The following is a 13,848-nucleotide window of genomic DNA, read 5'->3' as shown; positions in this document are numbered from 1 at the left end:
AGGGAGGGAAAGAAAAGAATTGAGAGTGTAGTTCCTTAACACCACATAAGCAGAAAAAGCCAGAAGTGGCGCTGTGGCTTCAGTGAGTGGTAGGGTGCTAGCCTTGAGCTGAAGAGCTGAGGGACAGTGCCCAGGCCCAGAATTCAGGCCCTACAACTGACAAAAAAAAAAAAAAAGAGAGAGAGAGAGAGAAGAAGAAGAATAGAGAAAAGAAGAAAGGGAAAGGAAGGGAATCTGAAGGGCCAAATTCAGGGACCAGGCAATGCCATGGAACTAGGAGGAAGGTAAGGTAAGAGGAGCCTTGTATCATGGAAACCTTCAAAAGGCCTGGGGGAAGCTGGCATTTTGGAAGCTGGCATGTCCGCCCCTACCCGTTCCCCCACACACATACACTTTCAGCCATACCTATGAGGCATAGAACCCAACTTGGGCACATTTGGCTTTCTGTGTCTTTGCCATCATTCATAACAACCAGAAAGGAAAAGGATGCCAGGGACCAGCAAGACAGTCACATGAAAGCCAGCCCTATGACACAGCCATCACAACACAGTCACGATGATCTGGAAATCAGATAGCATTCAAGAGCAAACACCACTGGCTCTGAGAGCTCGTGTTTGTGGTTGCGTAGAGGGCTGGAGGAGAATCACACCAGCCAGACAGCAAACAAGCATGTGCTTCTGCCCATCTCAACGCTGATGTCTAACACAGCCTCTGTGGAGCCGCCAGGCATGATGGATAAGGCAGGCCTGGGGCCTCTGCTTCTGGGATACACTCTTGGTGGGGGGATGGGGGGAGTTTGAAAGTGTTTTCCTGTGTCCCTTTCCCCCCACTGCAGACATCTCAAAAGCATGCCCACCCCCATCTACCATATCAGGCTCAGAGCCCTCAAATGTAAGACCTTATTTCTGAAGGGATGCCAGGAGCAATAGAACATTCTTTCCTAATATCATCCATGAGAATCAAAGACATACCCACCAAGTCCCTAAACACATCTATCTTGATGGAATTCTCCCAAACCTTGGTTGTAACTGCTCTTGTTCCTATATTGTATCAGTAATTAGAGAACCCTGTGCCCCCAAGCACTGGAAAGAGAGAGCCCATTAATTAGGCTGAAATCTCCTGTTTTGCAGGGCCCCTAGGGCACAGTGCTGGTCTACGCTATCTAACTCTAAACTCTTCATGAGTCAGAGTCAGCCCCTCCCTACTCCTACCTCAAATTCTCCAAATGACAAACCCCTCTGGCAGGATAGCAGCCAGTGGCCCTGAACCCTGGTCACATTGCTGGCTCTAGATTAAGCAACAACAAGTGAGGTGCATCCCTTCCTTCTAGCAGATAGCTGGGAGTGTCCGTCCATGCTGGGCATTGTGCTAGAGGGTAGGAATGGAATGGTGAATTCCATCAGGTCTCCACTTGCATGAGGCTGACAAGTCAGGTGAAAGAGGAACTGGGTATGTGAAGTTAGGAGAGATGGTGGTTCAAAACACTCTTCCCTGAAGGAAGAGAATCTATACTCCAGGAGGAAAAGGGATGTGGGGCAGAAGGCAAGGAGGAGAGAAGACACCTGGGAGAGGCTCACCTGTGCAAAATCTGAAGGGAGGAGAAAATCCATGAGCATGGAATGCCTTGTGCTTCACGGGTCCGGGGGAGCTGAAGCTGGGGGAGTAGACAGGGATGTGATCTAAAAGCCTCCGAAGTGAGTGAGTACAAATATTCAGGACATGCTCCCAAGCATGCCACAGAAGAGAACAATCACTGGGAAGAAGCACTAGCACATTCAGGCAGGCCCTGGCTCCATATGAATTCAGAATCTGGAGGCATACAGATTCATATAAGGTATCTCATAAGCTGGTGCCAGAAGCTCCTCAGTGGGCACATCAATCACATGAACGGTGCTGGGTACCACACCCAGCAGGCACATGATGTGTTTCCACCGTACGCAGCACTAAGATTGGGAACTGAGCAAGAACTCAGTTACCAGCTCCCTATTCTCATGGGGCTTTTCGTTGAGGATAGGGCCTCACTTGTGACCATGTGTTACAGAGGTTAACATCTGTGTCATATAAGTGGAGGTGAGGAGTAGTAGGCAGTACCAGGATGAGAGTTCAGCCAATTACCTAACTCCTCCTCTCTGCAGCCTTCCCTGAGTGAGGCCCAAAGGTGATGGAAAACAACTTCATGGAGGAGGGAAGCTATGCAGTCAGAATGGTGTTTCCCATATCCAGTGTCATCTCTCAGACTGGCAATGCAGCCAAGAGGCTGTTTGGGCATTGGGGGAAGTATGTGACCAACTGAGGACCAGGATACACTGTATCCCTAGAATGTCCTCCTCAGAACCTAGGTGTCAAGGCTCCAGGTTGCTTCAAGAGGGAAGGCAAGGCATTTTGAGAAGTAAAGTCAGAGAATAAGGATATAATTTCAGTTCTTTCCAAATTAGGGGATGCTATGCTGCCGATGTGTCAGTGATAGGGAACAAACTTTCTAAGCCTCTGATGTGAATAGTCAGGAGTGTGGCCCTATGGAGATGTTGGCTATTTCAATTGGAAATTAGTAACTGCCTGGATTGGAGATGTAGCTCAGTGGTAGAGTGCTTGCCTAGTGTGCCTGAAGCCCTGAGTTTGATCCCCAACACAGTTGTGCTTCAGACCTACTGGATGTCTTTTGGTTGCTCTTTGGAATGATGCTCTGGTGCGTCCCAAATTCTTGCCATCACCCCTTCAGCCCCTCCATCTAGGCTGTCTTCACTGAACACAGTAGACCCATATTACATAGTCCTCCTCATTCTTCAGCTCCTTGACCCGCTCCATCCTTCAACAGAGATTAAGTGTTACCAGACAGGTATTAGGCCTATCATCCTAGCTGCTGGGAAAACAGAGATCAGGAGATTGTGATTAGAAGCCAACTCAAGCATAAAAGTTCATGAGAGCCCATCTCAACTAATGACTCGGAACTACAGTGTACATCTTTTATCCCAGCTATTGGAGAGGGGGCATCTGGCTGGGGAGCATTGGCCTGCATTTGTCATCCCCAGTAACACCAAGGAATCACAAGTAGAAAGGCAGAAAACCCAGGCCTACCCAGACATAAAGTGAGGCCCTACCTTGAAAAAAAAAAAAAGTTTAAAAAAGAGCCCAGAGATGTGGCTCAAGTATATAGCACCTGCCTAGCAAGCAAAAGGCCCTGACTTCAACCCCTAGCATTGTCAAAAAATAAAAATAAAAAAGGTGTCACCACACCCTTTTCCCCAGCCCGCACCCTCCCGTAGCTAACATGCATGGTGGTGGGGAGAGGCTTTGTTTTGTTGTTCCTCTCTGAAGTGGCTCTCAGCCTGGGCCTCCCTTTTCCTCTGGCGCTTTACATCCTGGAGAACAACTAGTCCTGCCCAGGGTCAGCCTTTCTGGCAGCGACTACCAAGCCACACCTGAGCTTCCCATTTCAAGGAGCAACACCAACATTCTGCAGCTACAAGTCCTATGACTGGAAATCCCTTGGTTTTCTGCCTCCCTTCTGACCTCCTTCCATGCTCTCTGAGACCTGAATTATGCGATGCAGACCCAGAGAGAGGACACCACGCAGGCCTGACAGTACTGAGGAGATTGGAAATAATAGCTCATCCCTGTTGTGTGCCACCCATGATTCTCCTCAATCCACGCCCTGTGAAAACAGAACCCCTGCCTGCTTCCCAACCCAAGCTTCCTTCTCCTTCTCTTTCTCTGTCTCTCTCTCTCTGTCTCTCTGTCTCTGTCTGTCTCTGTCTCTCTGTCTCTGTCTCTCTCTCTCTCTCTCTCTCTCTGATCCACAAAGCTCTCAAACTATGTTTAGACCATTACGCCAGGTCTTTCTGGCTTTATTTTAGCCTGATGGCTTTTCCTAAATCTGTCTTGCTTGACTTTGACCCTTGTTTGTATATCTCATCCCATTTCTCCAGTGTCCTTATTTCCAGTCCACTCATACCATAGGAGGCATCATGCTGAGACCTGGATTTGAATTCTGGCTCTGCTCTTTCTTAGTCAGGTGACTCTGGCCAAGCCATCGAATTGGCTCTTTGAGCCAATTTACTCAACTGTAAAATCAGGATCCAATGCCTTCCTGTTCCGAGGATCAAATGAGGGAATGAAGATTAAGGTGCTTTGGAAACCCTCAAGCAGTGCCTCCCAAACTATTTTCTGCATATCTTTGCTCTGAGGAGAGGTTGTTCTTAAGCTATTCAGGGGGGAAACATTTTATGTCAAGTTTAAAGAATACTAGCTACTTCTTAGAGATTTTAATTTGCTCGTGTGCATAGCAACTGTCCAACAACAGAATAGAAAAATACAACTTTGTCTCAAAGCTGCTTTTGGTTCATGGACTACCTGTTAACACCATTTATGTACTAAAATTGTTTTTCCTATAAATAATAACAACCTTTCCATAAAATCATCCAGGTCACTAATCCTAGGTAGTGCAATGAATCGGTATCTGAAAAGGCACTGCTGGAGTGCCTCCAACCTTCCTGCCATGTGGCTTTGTGCTGAGGGGCCATGGGCATTGACGGTTTCAGCAGTTGGACTGCAGCCTCACCTCCCAGCATCCCCATGCTGGACACTGCCCCAGGCAGTTTGGCAAATGCACTGTCCTGTGCAGACATCTTTTGTGTTCCATCTTTGTCCTGTCTTTCTCCCTGCAAGGTGCCCTCCTTCCATCTCTCCTAACACAAGTGCGGCCTGTTCTTCAGTCTTAACCAAGCACTTACTTCTCTGTGCATTGTGTCTTAGACAAGAAGAGTGTTTTCCCAACTCAGCCTAAATGCAGAGAGCATTACTTACACTTCTAGAAACTAGGATTTGTATGTGGGTTGCTTGATTGCTGTTCTACAAACCCAGTCACTGTAAACCACACAATTCCATTTGGCATCCAACAACGTGTGAATCCTTCTCCGCTGGGGGATGAGCAATAGGTTTGCTCACTTCTTTTGACATATATTTACTAACTGCCTTGTGCAAACTACTGGAAACCCAAGGTTGAATAAAACAAGAAATATATGGTCCAAACAGAAGTATTATCACATCACAGCAAGACTGACTTGTCAGAATAAGTGCTGGGTGTAATAATAGCAAAATCCATAGGAGCACATAATAAGGTCATGCAGAGAGCAGGTGGGGATCAGGGTAGGCTCCCCAGAAGATGATTCAGTCCTCAGCCCATCTTCATCCTCACCTATGTTGTAGATGTGTCACAGTTGTGGAGTCTCCCTCTAGTGATGAAAGAATACTGGGAACAGTGGGTAGCAGATTCAAGTTTGTGCCCTGGTCACAGGGAAGAAGGTATTGGTGCAGCTCAACAGTTAGGGCAGAGGCGATACGAGTGTGAATTAGAAGCTGTGTGTTTCACTCTCCCCAGATACACACATGTGCACACCTACACTTACACACACGCACAGCCTATGGGAATCCCACTTCCCTGCTTTTCCATCATACCCACACACCCCTTCTTCCTCCTCACCTTAAACTCATTCTTCCTTTCCTCCTCTGTCACCTCCCAGACCTGGGGCCATCCATCGTTACCTCATTGGAACAGCCTTGTGTCTGCTCCCAAGTAGCTAGAGGCCCACTTTGGTGAGAGGCTGGTCACCTTGATGCCTACTCCCTATGAGGGGCCCCCAGGAGGGAGGTCAGCCTTGATTCAGTGCTTTCTCTTCCTCCCCACAGAAAACCAAAAGAGATGTCAATAACTTTGACCAAGACTTTACCCGGGAAGAGCCAGTGCTCACACTTGTGGATGAAGCGATTGTGAAGCAGATCAACCAGGAAGAATTCAAAGGCTTCTCCTACTTTGGTGAGGACCTGATGCCCTGAGAAGCCACTCCAGGTGGACTTCGCTGATGCTGCAAGGGGGTTGCTGTGAAGATCCTGTGTTACAGAGGCTCAGAAGGTCTTGAACTCCTCCTCCTCCCTGGAGCCCCAGTCCCATTCCACTCTATTTATTGCATTCCCTTACCCCAGACCACCACTTCCCCTACCTTCCTGGTGACTAGAAGGCACTCTTGGGTCTTGCCTCATCAAAAACATAGACTCAAGTTGGGTCAGCAGGTAGCTGTGCACACTGCCGTGTTTGGACTGTCCATCCACAAGCCTGGTCCTACTCTTGGGGCTCTTGGCTATGAAGCAACTTCAGTTCTTTAACCACAAAGAAAAAAAAAACTAATCCAACAAGAAGACTTTTGGCTGTGCCAGTGGATATAGAATCCTGACACCTCTTGCTTCTCATCCGTCCTGTCCCTGGGCTAGCACCCCTGCCCTTCTTCCCAGAAGAAGAACGAAGACTTCTTCCACATGAGGACAGGTACTTTGAGGTGTGCCTTGGATGGAATGAGCCTAAGAGATGCAACAGACTGGCTAGCTGTGTCAGTGTGCTTGTGAATGGCACATTCTTGCTGCTTTGGTTTTAGCTTTTGAGCATGCCAAAGTCTTACACATTTGCATCTCATGGAAGAAATCATTCTTTGTGGGAGAAAAATTTGATTTTGAACTCTGTTAACATTTGAAAAATGAGTTACCAAATTTGCTTTCTAATTGGCACCATAGCAATTTCAACATGAATACAGGTATATATTAAAGGGCTAATGTACAGTGAGAATCCAGTCATTCAGGGTCTATGCTGTCAAAGCTTTAGTTACACATGGGAGCTATGTTAATCAAGAGAAAAGAAGGCAAGGAATGCTCATCATTATTAAAGTTCTACCTTGACACAAAAACCACCACAGCCATGACCAATACCCTGAGATCCTAGCAAAACTTAGCTCCCAAATTCTCCTTCCAGTTTCATCCTAAATTCCCAGCATAAATGCTATTTATTTTCTGCAGCATTGTGTTGTATTTTTTGTGCACTTCTACAAAATGGTAGTACTACTGTGTTGTGTTCTTTAGACATTAAACATGTAAAGTTAACTATGAATCTGGTTTTGGAACAAGAGGACTAAAACTCAACATGGGTTAGGCAGAAGTGTCAAGAGACTGAAGAGCGATTGGTTTGAAACCTTGACAAGGTAACAAGATGTGCCCAGAGTTTAATTTCTGTGTGATATGCGATAGCAACTCATGTGGACACTATTTAATTGATGTGATCTTACCTCCTGTAGCTATGCTAACAGTGTTATATTCTTTGATTTCCAAGGATTCTCTGTGGCTTTGTGTATATGTTTCCCAGAGGTCATTTGATTACCTATTTTATTGAATTGATCTAGCAGGGAATGGAATCCATTCCAGCTATTGCACGTGGATTTCCCAGCTACCCCTAACTATATATATACTTGTGAGTGGCGAAGTGGCACTAATGAAGCTTTTTGCCTTTTGTACATTTGAGATTTTTTTTTTTGTATATAGTGTTTGCTGCAAGGCCTGTGGAATTCATTCATTGAATATAAAGGTATCTGCTGCATGTCCAGGCATATTATAAAACTTTAGTCTATGAAAGAGTAATTATTAAAATGTCCAGGTGCAATACTCTATAAGTGTATTGATTCAAGTTACCGAGAGTTAGGTGTGTTCATTCTTTTGGGGGGGAGGGGAGTCCTTTATATTGTTTATTTCATTTTGGTTTAAAGAATGTCAACATTTATTAAGCTACATTAAGTCTCACATATAGTTCTCCTGTGCTCTATTAGCCCTGATAGAGATGGGAGAAAGAAAGGAATGTTCTCAATGGTGGTTTCAAAGCTTAGATAGTGACTATTTTGAGCCCATAGCAAGTGTGTCCCTTATTTGCATCTGGCTGGTCACAGCCTTTGTTACTAATGATGACATTTAGTTCTGTTTTGCTTTTATTTTTAAAAAACTCAGGTGTAACTATTATCTGTCCTTATGATGATTGCAAATATTAAATATTATGCTGCATCAATCCATGTGTTTGGCGTACCAGTGAAGTGATGAACATTAATTTCTCTTCGGTAACTTGACGCATTGAGGGCAGACTATCTTCTGGAGCAGAATACAAGCACAGAAACATCTTCATGGTGGCATCATCTCATTTTTTTAGAAAGACGTGACAATATACCCATCATGCACAACTCTTCCTCTCTCTCTCTCTCTCTCTCTCTCTCTCTCTCTCTCTCTCTCTCTCTCTCTCTCTCTCCCCCCCCACCCCCACCCCCCTGCTTTCTTCAAAGTTAGGAACTTTGGACAACTAAGTCAGATCTACCTGCCATACCCAAGTGGTCTTGTTCCAGGACTAGGTGGTGTTTTCATGGTGGCTGGGATTAGGCCCTTCCTCTAGGACAACTAACATATTTGTCAGGAAGGCAAACAATACATTCCACCTGCAGCTCTAGGCAATTGGCCAGCCTGGCTCTCCCTTTTAGCACCCAAAGCCTGGCTGGCTGGGCTACCTCTAGCTGATAAAGTTCTTACATAGAAATATTTAAAGCCAGTGGAGATCTGTAGAAAAAGGCTTGTGTTTTCCTTGGGTGTACATTGTTTCTCTCATTTTCAACAAGATTTTGGGCAAGGAGGATATGGCTCAGGGGTACAATGCTTACCTAGGATCCTAGCATATGTGAGACCCTGGGGTTCATTGCTATAGCATCACACATGGAAAAAAGTTGGGAAACAGACACAGTTACATTTCTGTCATTTCTACTAGTTCTTCATAATCTTTCTAGCCCCCCCTCCCCCCCTCTCTCCCTCTCTCTACTGCCTTTCTCTCTCAAAGAAAAAGATGAAGTGCAAAAAAAGCCAAAAAAAAACAAAACAAAAACATATGAAGGATAGCTGTTCTCCTGTGTTTTCTAATTATGGACTTTGTAAAGTGAAAACATCATTTTTTTCCTCCAAAGGTGAAAAAAATGCATTTTGCTTTAAAAAATAAAAGAAGGCTAAAAAATTACCTCTTTTTAAATTATGTGCAAAATAATTCTGGCTAAATATAAAATGTATTCAATTTTAGGAGGTTTATTTTGTGTTGTGATGCTTTATTTGTACACTTTTTTTCCTTTCTGGATGTAATTTTACTCTCTTGCCATTCATTAGTGTTATTTCATTGTAAACATTATTGTGCCAAATGTACTGTATTCAACAGGATGTGAATGTGTATTGTTTCAGAACCTAATAAATACAACCTTAAGTCTTACTTCTCATTCCCAATAAGGATTTCTGTTTCCTTTATGAATAGCAAAAGAGAATCAGTGAAACATATTGTGTTTTATATGTCAGGTCTTCTCAAACCCTGGCTGCCTGGGCATGGAAGAAAATGCTTTTGTCCACCCAGAAGCAGAAGATGCTTACCTTTTTTGTCTTTCCAAGAAAGCAGTGGCCAGTCCTCCTTATAACCAAAGCCTTTTCCATCCTTCTTAGGACTCAGATTCGGGCTTACTGCTCCAAATCTGTGGGGCCCAAGACACTCCTTCAAGTCTATGAGTCACTTGCAGGCCGACCTGGTGGGTAGATCAGCTGGAGGAGCTTTTGCTTATTTTCCTGCCCATCTCTCTGGCTCAGTCAACATCTGGTCTGTCACCATGCTTGTGATTTCCAGGCTCTTCCAGTTCCTCCCTTACTCTGGGCTTCTTTTCCCACCATTCCACTCAGTGAAATGGAGTCTGGTGCTACAAGAAAGGCTACCCTTCTCTCTCCCTCACACACTTCTCAAGACTGTTGGGTTGTTGCTGGGGCAGTGTTTCTTTTACTTTTGTTTTTTAGTTTGGGGATGAAATCCAGGGTTTTACACATGCTAGGCAAGTGCTCTGCCACTGAGCTACATCCCAGGCCCCAAAGAGCTTGAGACTCAAATTTGCACTGCATTAGAAACTTACATCAGAAAACTCAGTTAACCCACAGACTCCCTTTCATTATGGGTTACAGAACTTATTGCAGATTTAACTATTTGTTATCCTAAAGTGAGAAGATACCCTAACTTGTCAAACTTTGAAGCCCTGAAAATCATTCATTCATTTTTGTAGCACTGGATATCAAACCCAGCGTGTCTCACATGCTAGGAAAGCACCCTACCACTGAGCCATACCCTCTAGCCCCAACTCGCTCCCCCTCCTCCCCCCCCTGCCCAGTTCTAGGGCTTGACCTCAGGGCCTAGGCCCTATCACAGAGCTTCTTTTGCTTAAGGCTAGCACTCTACTACTTGAGCCACATCTCCACTTGTTAATTTTTGGTAATTTGTTGGAGATAAGAGTCTCACAGACTTTCCAGCCTGGGCTGGCTTCAAACTGAGATCCTCAGATCTCAGCCTCCTGAGGAGCTAGGATTACAGGCGTGAGCCACCACTGGTGCCCAGCCACCAACTCCCTCTTTATGGCCCACCAGGGACTTCAGTGGGTCATCCTAAAAGGTTTCTCTGCTCAGGTTTCCTTTACAGCAGTATGACCTGCATATGTGGAGATGTGAGCATAGATCTTACCTTGTGCCCACCCCAGGGAGAAGGTGTGTTTCTCATGGATTTTCTTCTCTGATTCAGCCAGCAATTTCTAGGTAAGTGGCCACCCATGAGAAACAAACTTCCCACCAACTTTTCTGTCTTACGAGTTTAAACAAAAATCAGAAGAAACCTTGATTTAATTATTTTGCAATGCATATACATATCACATACACATTGCACATGCCATGTATGTACAATTTTTGTTAATTATACCTTAAGGCTAGAGAAAAAAAATGCTGTTATTCCAGGAGTGGAGCTGGAGCTCAGTGGTGAAAGCCCTTCCCTAGCAGGTATGAAGTTCTGGGTTCTATCCCTAGCATTACAAGAAAGAAAAAAATAAATTGTTCGGGTAGGTCAAAAGACAGCTCCTAGCACTCACTGAATAAAATATGACTGGTTCTAGGGGAGCTGTGGTTACATGAGTCCAGAGATGTTTCAGGACAGCCTGATCTGTGTGACTGAATCCTGAACCAAGAAATCACTCTTTAAATGGATTTCTTGTAGAGAGATCTTTGAGAAGATTGTCCTTACTCTATTTCATGGCTTCTTGGGTTGCCTAGGAGCAGTATAAAAGTCCCTTGCAATGAGTTTGCATAGCCATGAAACTACTAATACTTGAAATAGCAGAGAGTATGCAAAGACAGCTTCAACCTCATATTGTGAATCTGGTTTTTATTATGACATGTGTTAGCTCAATTTTACAGATGTGGCATTCTGGTTTTGAATTTTTTTTTTTTTTTGCCAGTCCTGGGGCTTGAACTCAGGGCCTGAGCACTGTCCCTGAGCTTCTTTTACTTGAGGCTAGCACCCTACCATTTGAGCCATAGTGCCACTTCTGGCTTCTTCTGTTTATATGGTACTAAGGAATCGAATCCAGAGCTTCATGCATGCTTGGCAAGCACTCTACCACTCACCCACATTCCCAGCCCATGTTCTAGTTTTAAACTACCTGAAGGATGATAAGCTATGTTAACAATCTGCAGCTCAGGTATCTCTCCCAAAGAACCCAGAGATTGCCAAGTGCTGGTGGCTCATACCTGTAAACCTAGCTACTCAGGAGGCTGAGATCTGAGGATCACAGTTCAAGACCAGTGTGAGCAGGAAAGTTTGTGAGACTCTACAGTGGTAGAGCGCTTGCCTTGCATGCCTGAGGCCCTGGGTTCAATTCCTCAGCACCACATAAGCAAAAAGAAAAAAGCCGGAAGTGGTGCTGTGGCTCAAGTGGTAGAGCGCTAGCCTTGAGCTGAAGAGCTGAGGGACAGCGCTCAGGCCCAGAGTTCAGGCCCCACGACCGGACCAAAAAAAAACAACTAAAAGTGGAGCTGTGGCTCAAGTAATAGAGCACCAGCCTTGAATGGAAAAAGCTAAGGGACAGCACAAAGGCCCTAAAGTTCAAGCCCAAATACTGACACACAGAGACAAAAAGGGACCTAGAGACTTTGCTTTTCACTTTTCACACAGACAAGACAATTGGTGGCTTATCAATTAGAAGAAAGAATGATAGAATGGGGCATTAGTGGTGTTTGAGAAAAGCAGATTGGCACAGTTCTTCACATTTGAAAACAAATGAACAAAGCCAGTACTGGTGACTCATGCCTGCCATCCTAGCTATTCAAGAAACTGAGATCTGGAGATTGAAGTTCAAATCCTGCCCAGACAGGAAAGTCCATGAGACTCTTATCTCCAATTAAGCACCAAAAAGCCAGGAGTAAGCTGGGCACCAGTGGCTCATGCCTGTAATCCTAGCTACTCAGGAGGCTGAGATCTGAGGATCATGGTTCAAAGCCAGCCCAGGCAGGAGACTCTTATCTCCAATAAACCACTAGAAAACCAGAAGTGGTGCTGTGGCTCAAGTGGTAGAGCGCTCACCTTGAGCTGAAGAGCGTAGGGACAGCACCCAGGCCCAGAGTTCAAGCCCCACAACCGACCAAAACAAAAACACAAACAAAAACAAAAAAAAGCCAGAAGTGAAACTGTGGCTCAAGTGCCAAAAAGCTGAAACTATGGTTCAAATGGTAGAGCACTAGCCTTGAGTGTCAGATGGTGAAGGCTTTCAGAGGTGATCAGGTTGTCAAGAGGAACAAATGTGAAGCTTTCTCACACCAGCTGTGTGTTATGGCAGGAGTGGGTGGACACTAAGGAGCCCAGCCCCCTCCCCCTTCCTTTGCATGCGCTTGCCTGGCCTTTTACCTTCTGCCAGGTTATGATGCCTTCACCAGACAATGCTGCTACACTCTTGGACTTCTAGCCTCCAAAATGTGAGCAAAGTTACTTTTTCTTTATAAATTACCCTTTAAAAGAGAGTCTCAGGTTCTACCACTGCAAAAGAAAACAGATTAAGCTACCTTGGTCTTTGTTCCCCCTAGACTGGCCAGTGAGCTGCCTGTGTCTCCATGTGATCTTGGAGGTGTCTTGGTTGCCTAATACCCATCTACAACCTGTTGCTGGAAAAGGGCTGTACTTCCATCAGTAGGCCTTGCCTCTGAGTCACTGCCACAGAGCACTGAACCTTTATGGAGCTTTTAGAACAGCTGTTGCTCCTCATGCTAGCTTACTGAAATGCCAGGATTTGACTCCAAGGTTTTGACCTGCTAGGGAGAAGCTAAGACTTCCCTTTGCATCCAGGTATGATCTTACAAAATCTTGGTATGTAGTCCAGTATGTAGGCTACTATGCACAAGGCTGTAGATTCCATTCCCAAGGCCACGGCATAACAGTGTACACCTGTAATCACAGCACTCAGAAAGTGAAGGTAAGAGGATGATTCAGAGCTTAGCTTTGAGCTATATAGGGTCTTCAAAGCCAATCTGGGCTACACAGAGATCCTATCTCACAGGAAAGAGAGATGAGGTTGGGGAGAAGAAGGAAGGAAGGAAGGAAAAGAAAAGAAAGAGAATGAAGGAAAGGAGGGGAGAAAGGAGACAGATGGAGAAGAAAGGAAGGGAGGGAGGAAGGAAAGAAGGAAAACAGAAGGAAGGAATGAAAGAAAAGAAATAAGAGAAAGACTAGTTTCCAAATATGCTGGTACAAGCCTACAATCCCAGCACTATGAGATTAGAGGAAGGAGGATTCAAATTGAGGCAGTCGGGACTTTCCAGCTGGGCTGGGAAGGTGGCTCAGTGGTAGAGTGCTTGCCTTGCATGCATGAGGCCCTAGGTTCGATTCCTCAGCACCACATAAGCAGAAAAAGCCAGAAGTGGTGGTATGACTCAAGTGGTAGAATGCTAGCCTTGAGCTGAAGAGCTGAGGGACCCAGGCCCAGAGTTCAGGCCTCACAACTGCCCAAAATAAGAAATATAAATAATTTTTTTCGATTTTTTATTGTGAAAATACCATACAAAAGAGGGACCCAGGCCCAGAGTTCAGGCCTCACAACTGCCCAAAATAAGAAATATAAATAATTTTTTTTCGATTTTTTTATTGTGAAAATACCATACAGAGGGGTTACAATT

General features: G+C 45.0%; 1 protein-coding gene across 1 annotated transcript in view; it reads left to right on the top strand.

Annotated features, from left to right (window-relative positions):
* Window positions 1-9,100, top strand: part of Prkce (protein kinase C epsilon) — a 506,608-nt gene extending 497,508 nt beyond the window's left edge. Inside the window, exon 15 of the mRNA XM_042675470.1 lies at window positions 5,686-9,100. Coding sequence (XP_042531404.1) covers window positions 5,686-5,832 — 147 coding nt within the window. The 3' untranslated portion in view covers window positions 5,833-9,100. The remainder of the gene's footprint in view (window positions 1-5,685) is intronic.
* Window positions 9,101-13,848: the final 4,748 nt, after the last annotated feature.

Source organism: Dipodomys spectabilis, unplaced genomic scaffold (genome assembly GCF_019054845.1).
Source record: "Dipodomys spectabilis isolate Male_0828 unplaced genomic scaffold, ASM1905484v1 ptg000026l, whole genome shotgun sequence".
In the NCBI taxonomy this organism is placed as follows: domain Eukaryota; kingdom Metazoa; phylum Chordata; class Mammalia; order Rodentia; family Heteromyidae; genus Dipodomys; species Dipodomys spectabilis.
This window is presented reverse-complemented; position numbering and strand designations above follow the sequence as displayed.